General features: G+C 42.7%; 1 protein-coding gene across 1 annotated transcript; it reads right to left on the bottom strand.

Moving 5' to 3' along the window:
• Window positions 1-661: 661 nt before the first annotated feature.
• Window positions 662-4,112, bottom strand: PCDHB1 (protocadherin beta 1). The gene has a single exon (XM_005558010.4). It carries the CDS (start codon window positions 3,891-3,893, stop codon window positions 1,437-1,439), a length of 2,457 nt encoding a protein of 818 aa, XP_005558067.3. The 5' UTR covers window positions 3,894-4,112; the 3' UTR covers window positions 662-1,436.
• Window positions 4,113-6,950: the final 2,838 nt, after the last annotated feature.

The following is a 6,950-nucleotide window of genomic DNA, read 5'->3' as shown; positions in this document are numbered from 1 at the left end:
ACAATCGTTAAGAAATCAAATCTGGGCCGGGCGCGGTGGCTCAAGCCTGTAATCCCAGCACTTTGGGAGGCCGAGGCGGGCGGATCACAAGGTCAGGAGATCGAGACCACAGTGAAACCCCGTCTCTACTAAAAATACAAAAAATTAGCCGGGCGCGGTGGTGGGCGCCTGTAGTCCCAGCTACTCAGGAGGCTGAGGCAGGAGAATGGCGGGAACCCGGGAGGCGGAGCTTGCAGTGAGCCGAGATCGCGCCACTGCACTCCAGCCTGGGCAACAGCGTGAGACTCCGTCTCAAAAAAAAAAAAAAAAAAAAAAAAAAAAAAAAAAAAAAAAAAAAAAGAAATCAAATCTGGCTGGGCACAGTGGTTTACGACTGTAATCCCAGCGCTTTGGGAGGCCTAGGCGGGTGGATCACCTGAGGTCAGGAGTTCGTGACCAGCATGGCCAACATGGTGAAACCCCGTCACTACTAAAAATATCAAAAAATTAGCTGGGCATGGTGGCGCACACCTGTAATCCCAGCTACTCAGGAGGTTGAGGCAGGAGAATCACTTGAACCCAGGAGGCAGAGGTTGCAGTGAGCCGATATCGTGACTTTGCATTCCAGTCTAGGCAACAAGAGCAAAACTCTGTCTCAAAAAAAAAAAAAAAAAAAAAAAAAAAAAAAAAAAAAAAAAAAAATCTACATCTAATTTGATTTTGGAGAACATTCCTAAACTGAATCTTTTTATCCTTATTTCTGCCCTTACTCACATTTGCAAATAAGTGAAATCCTTTTCTTTCTCCACCCTTCCTCCCACCATGATTATTTGGGAAGACCACCATTTACCAGGCATTTCCATGATTATGATTATGAAAGATTGCAGGCAAGGCATTGATCAAAGATAATCACTCATCATGGACAAGAATTTAGAGATTCCTGAATAATAAACTGTATCTCTGCTTGTCAAACCTAATCACTTCCCAATATATTAAAAAGGGAAGGTAGTTCTCTTCCCTATGCATGCATAACTTTCTACTGGAAAATAATTTAGAGGCAAATAAAAGGATCTCTCTATGGAACTAAGCATTTCCTGGGCCAGGACCAATGAACTTCTAGGGGAAATGTGAATAATGGCTTATTCACTACTTGCTAGCACAGAGATGGAAAAGCAGAAGTTCCTACCACATGTGCATTTATAGAGGGTGACATTTCTTTAAACAGAATTCCAACTGGAGAAAGGGTTATAGATAAATGATCTGGGGATCAGGATAACTGCTTTGTATTGAGTAAGCCTAGCCTCACTCTGGGTTTCCCATTTGCACCAAACTAAGTACTCTTATCTTCGCTAAAGCTGCAATCTACTACCAGTTTTTGTTTTAATGAGGATGCAACATCTTTGCATACCAAGTATAAAATTCCGCTTCTCTTCTCTCACTGAGGCTGTAAATAGGAGCTACATATAGTCATCAGATACCTGGTCATGGCCCTCTGATCTCCGAGACTTATTCCTTTCAGAATTTAGAGGCAAACTGGAGCCAGCCTCCATTTTTATCTCCCCAGTGGCATGAGGGAAAGGGAAGTTGGGCATAAAGCGCTTAAGAAAGCGAAACTCACTATTACCAGTGCCAGTGGCTGAACACATTTCATATGGACAAGGCTGGGATAAGGATCCATTGCCTTGTCCTTGTACCAGATTGTTAGAGAAATTACAGTCATCATAGAAATGCTCTTGAATTGTAAACTTTTCTCTATATTTAATCTTTTGGTAGACATGTATAATGAAGATCACTGTGACAGAGAGGAGAAAGAGAAAGGAGAGGATGGCCAGAGAAATTACCAAATATTTAGTGGATGGATTTACCTTTCTGGAATGTTTGGTTGGATCCTGGAACTGCAGGTAGGGCTCTGAAAAGCCATCTACCAGCAGGATGTTGAGTGAGACAGTAGTTGAAAGAGCTGGTTGGCCGTGATCCTGAATAAGAATGATCAATTTCTGCATCATGGGGTCTCTCTCAGATATCTGCCGTAATGTACGGATTTCTCCATTTTGTCTTTGAACACAAAATAACCCAAGGTCAGTGGCCTTAAGTAGATGATATGAAAGCCAAGAATTCTGACCTGAGTCACCATCCACAGCCACCACTTTGGTTACCAGGTAGCCTGCCTCTGCAGACCTGGGCACCAGGTCATTGTAGGGCAAGGTGCCATTCTGCAGTGGGTACAAGATCATTGGACGATTGTCATTGTCATCTAGGACAACCACTCTGACAGTAGCTTGGCTATTCAGTGACAGGAAGCCCCCATCAGTTGCCTTTACCACAAACTGAAAATCTTGAATGGCCTCATAATCCATGGTTCTCAGTGCGTAGAGCTTTCCATTGTCTGAATTTATGGATATGTAAGCAAAGACTGATAGATCTCCATTTTTTGGAGGCAACAGAGAATAAGTTATTTGGGCATTCTCACCCAAATCAAGATCCTCAGCATGGACTTGGCCAATAAAAACTGCAGGACTATTATTTTCTCGAACAGTCAAGATATAGGAATCTTCCCGAAATATTGGAGGATTGTCATTAACGTCAGATATTAGCACCTCTATCATAGTCTCAGCAGATAAGCTAGGTGGTCCAGTATCCATGGCAACAAGGGTGATATTATAGCCTGAGACCTCCTCCCGATCCAAGCTTCTGTCAGTGACCAGCGAGTAAGAATTCCCGAATGTAGGTTTGATTACAAAGGGAAGGTCTTCTCTGAGGAAGCAGGTGACTTTTCCTCCCACTCGAATGTCCCGGTCTCTGATAGTGAAAAGGGCTACTACCGTCTGTGGTGGTGAGTCTTCAGGGAGTGGGCTGGACACAGAGGAGACCATCACTTCGGGAGGATTGTCATTCACATCCACCACTTCTACCAGGACTTTGCTGTGGGCAGAGAGGCCTCCACCATCTGTAGCTTGAATGTCAATGTCGTATGTTTCAATGTCTTCAAAATCTAGGGTTCCTCTTAGTCGAACCTCTCCAGTTTGAGAGTCAATCTGAAACGTCTTGAGAATTGCTTCTGGGTTTTGAGCTAAAGAGTAAGTTATCGCTTTGTTCGTGCCCTCGTCTAGGTCCATGGCAGTCACCGTGGCCACCAAAGAGCCATTGGGGCTGTTCTCTGATACCTGGGCTGGGTACACTGGTCGCGAGAACTGGGGCACGTGGTCGTTGACATCCAGAACCACCACGCGGATGTGAGCTGTGCCAGACTTGGGCGGTGACCCGCCGTCCACCGCCATAATTGTCAAGTTGACTTCAGGCTGCTCCTCTCGGTCCAGGGGTTTGTTCAGCACCAGCTCAGCATATTTAGGCCTGTGGCTGCGGAAGCGGGTGTGCAGGTGGAAATAGCCGTTGGCACTAAGGGTGTAGTTTTGGAGACCGTTGAGGCCCACGTCCAGATCCTGGGCACTCTGCAGAGGAAAACGTGAACCCAAGGGGGTGCTCTCCGGAATCTTTAAAAGCGGCTCCTTGTTTAGGAAAACCGGGGCATTGTCATTGATATCAAATACCCTGACCTCGGCACGGAAGGACTGCAGCGGCTCCACCAGGATTATTTCAAAGTGCAGAACACACGGGTCGGCTTTGCCACAAAGTGACTCCCGATCCAATTTCTCCTTCACAAACAAATCTCCTGTCTTGCGGTGGAGCCGGAAGTGCATTTTGTTGCCCTCGGAAACCAGCCGCGCCCTGCGCGCAGCCAGCTTCCCTACCTCCAGTCCTAGGTCCTTAGCTACGTTGGCCACAAACGAACCGCTCTCCATTTCCTCCGCCACTGAATAGCGGATCGTTGTCGCACCCCCCACAGATACGCACAGAAAAATAAGAAGAGATCCCACTTGCCTGCTTTGCAAAGATTTTCTGCGCGCACCCGCCATCAGTTCTCACAAGCGCACTCTCTGCAATCAAAGCCAACTGTTGCGGATATACTTTCACTTTTCTGCAACAGATTACTGCAACAGTTGCTCTCCGCTTCACCAGCCTCTAACCGCAGCACCATCAAAGGCTAGCCGAGCCGATTAAGCTGTTTTGCACTTGAAAGAAAATTTGCATTGAGCGACTCAACTCCCCAGTCTAGCGAATGTATTAATAGGTATGTTCTCATTCCGGAGAGTTAGGTAGAGGTTGAAAGTTTGTTGCCAAAGCAACCACAGACTCATCTGTTAATTCCCTTTCAGGAAAAAAAAAAAAAAAAGTCCTTGGGAATTGAGAAGCCAATGAGATTAGTCGTTCAAGCTGAAGTCATTCTATCTGCTCGCTTTCTGGAGCCACTGAAGCAGTGGACGAACAGCAACAAGTTTAAGCTACATCTGCACACTCTGCAGTCCATCCAGAGACGAAGAAAGAAGCACAAGGATCCTGCAGGGTCTTCTGAAGCCCAAGCCAAATATATGAGGCAGGGAGCTGGAGAATGTGGAGGAAGTGGTCAGTAGGAAAAGGAAAGGGAACAAACAGACATTCTCCTTCAGAAACTTGAGGTCCAGTAGGTACACTTACAGGGGACTAAGCCAACTGGCCTCTTGATTTGCGCTACGCTATCATGCTACTTCTAAGTATATGCTCCCCCGCAAAAAAATATCTGTATACACGTGCACAAAGGGAGCAGCTGGCTTGTCACTTATGATTATAATGACAGTAGTATCTATTGGATATGATTTCCATGTACTAAAACTATGACAAATTATTTACATGCGTTGTTTAATACTTCAACAACTATATGATTTAAAAAAAAAAAAAAGACAAAGAAAGTGAGATGGGAGAGGTTATGTCAAGGTCCCCTACCTAGCAAATGTTAGAAATAAAATTCAGTTTAATTTTGTCTGACTCCCAAGTCTATGCTCTTAATCAGTACACTACTCTGCTTCCCAGATAATGTAATGAATAAATCAAATGAAGATAAATATTTGGTTTTGGATTTTAAAGCAAATAAAATGATTGCTTACACATATTGAAAATGGCCTACTAGAAATATAAGAGATATTTGTTGAGAGCTTCCTTTATGATCATAGGATAATAGAATGTTTAAGAATAATAAGACATTTCAGAAAGATGAGATCCAGTCTCCTTCTCACCCACCCTCCACTTTAAAAAAAAAAAAAAAGATGAAGAAACTGAGGCCCAAAGTGACGAAGTCACTTGCCCAATTCATACAGCTACTCATGGCAATGTAAGAACTAGAACTTGTCTTCTGCTGCTGTCTCGTGCTCATTACCTAAAACATTTGATTCCTCATTTGTGCTCAATATTTTATGTCGCAGGTGCTATACAATTATGGCCACTTAAGAGAAATCTAAACTATATTTTCCAATAGGAAAAAAGAAGGAATGAAAATAGAAAGTGTACAGAACACTGATTACATCCTGACATGAGGGAGTTAATGAATCTTTCAATCTCTGTCAGATTTTAACACCTGGCTTAAGTGTGCATCCTTAAAACAATTTAGTTTTGCCTCTTTTGAGAACTGTATATCTTACATGAGTATGAGTGGAAATAAAATAAAACAAAACTATATATCAAGTAAAGTGTACAGTAGGTAATCCTTTGAATTTTGTTTCTCTCATTTTTTAGCTCAATGTAAGATTGGTGTTATCTTTAGCTCTAGTTCATTTATTTCCATTGCCATATAAAATTCCAATATATTGTCAATGACCTTTAGCTAGAGACCATCAGAAACACACCTGTAGTTGAACAAAGTTATGTTTACTGACTTATTGTAACAAAGGAAGCTGCACACCATAGAGAATCATGGAGCATCTCAGTGAAAAGGTGTTAGAAAGAACATACATTTGGTCTTGTGTTAGGTGATTTGGGGGAGGTTTGAAGCAGGGTGCTCTGAATTGGATGCCATTATAAGTGGAGTTAATTCTATGATGAGTATATTGATAATTCTTAGTAGAAGGTGAGAGGAATGGGGTGAGACTAACGCTGTCATTGGTAAATAAGCTGTAGTGACTAATATTAGCCAGAACAGAAAGATGTTTGGGCATTTTTGTGGATTGGACAATACTCCTTTTTGTCTGTATTTAGACACACTTATGATGTGCTCTCATTTCCCTCTTGCTCCATCATAGTCATAGTGTGGCCTTCTCTGATACTGGTGTCCTATGAAATCATTTTTAGTTCAACAGAAGATCACTATGGCCTAGCTGTTGAGTGTCAGGCCAGCTCCTATGGACTGCTTTTGTCTTTTTCAGTATGAATGCAGCAAAATTCATTTACCTATTTTATTATTCTACTGCTCATAGCATATCATTGTACATGTCACTTTGTGCACACGTATACAGATATTTTTTGTGGGGAGTATATATTAGAAGTATATATAAGTAGCATTGATATCATAGGGTATGCTCTTTTCAGCTTTACATGATGTCACCAAACTGCTTTCTCAGAAGTTGTACTGGCCAGGCGTAGTGGCTTACGCCTGTAATCCCAACACTTTGGGAGGCTGAGGTGGCCAATCACGAGGTCAGGAGTTCAAAACGAACCTGACCAACATGGTGAAACCCTGTCTCTACTGAAAATACAAAAATTAGCCAGGCATCGTTGTGCGTGCCTGTAATCCCAGCTACTCAGGAGGCTAAGGCAGGAGAATTGCTTGAACCCAGGAGGTGGAGGTTGCAGTGAGCGGAGGTCACGCCATTGCACTCTAGCCTGAGCCACAGAGTGAGACTCCATCTCAAGAAAAAAAAAAGAAGTTGTACTGATTTACATTCTCATCAGCAGTGCAACTTCCAGTTGTTCGAATTATTTCCAACACTTAGAATTACTAGTCTTTTAAAATTTTGACCATTCTGGTGAGTGACTGTGTTCATATGTAATTGATTAATTTGCATTTCTCATTAATTACTGATGAAGTAGGGCACTATTTAATATATTTGTAGTCATTGGAATATCCTTTTTTGGAAAGCTTTTGTTCAGTTCTCTTGCCTGTTTTT

The sequence above is a fragment of the Macaca fascicularis genome, chromosome 6 (genome assembly GCF_037993035.2).
Source record: "Macaca fascicularis isolate 582-1 chromosome 6, T2T-MFA8v1.1".
In the NCBI taxonomy this organism is placed as follows: Eukaryota; Metazoa; Chordata; class Mammalia; order Primates; family Cercopithecidae; genus Macaca; species Macaca fascicularis.
The sequence above is the reverse complement of the archived record's forward strand: the minus strand, read 5'-3'. Positions and strand labels throughout refer to the sequence as shown.

Excerpts from the sequence above, each read along its gene's own strand:
- PCDHB1 (XM_005558010.4), bottom strand. The coding sequence starts at position 3,893 with ATGGCGGGTGCGCGCAGAAAATCTTTGCAAAGCAGGCAAGTGGGATCT.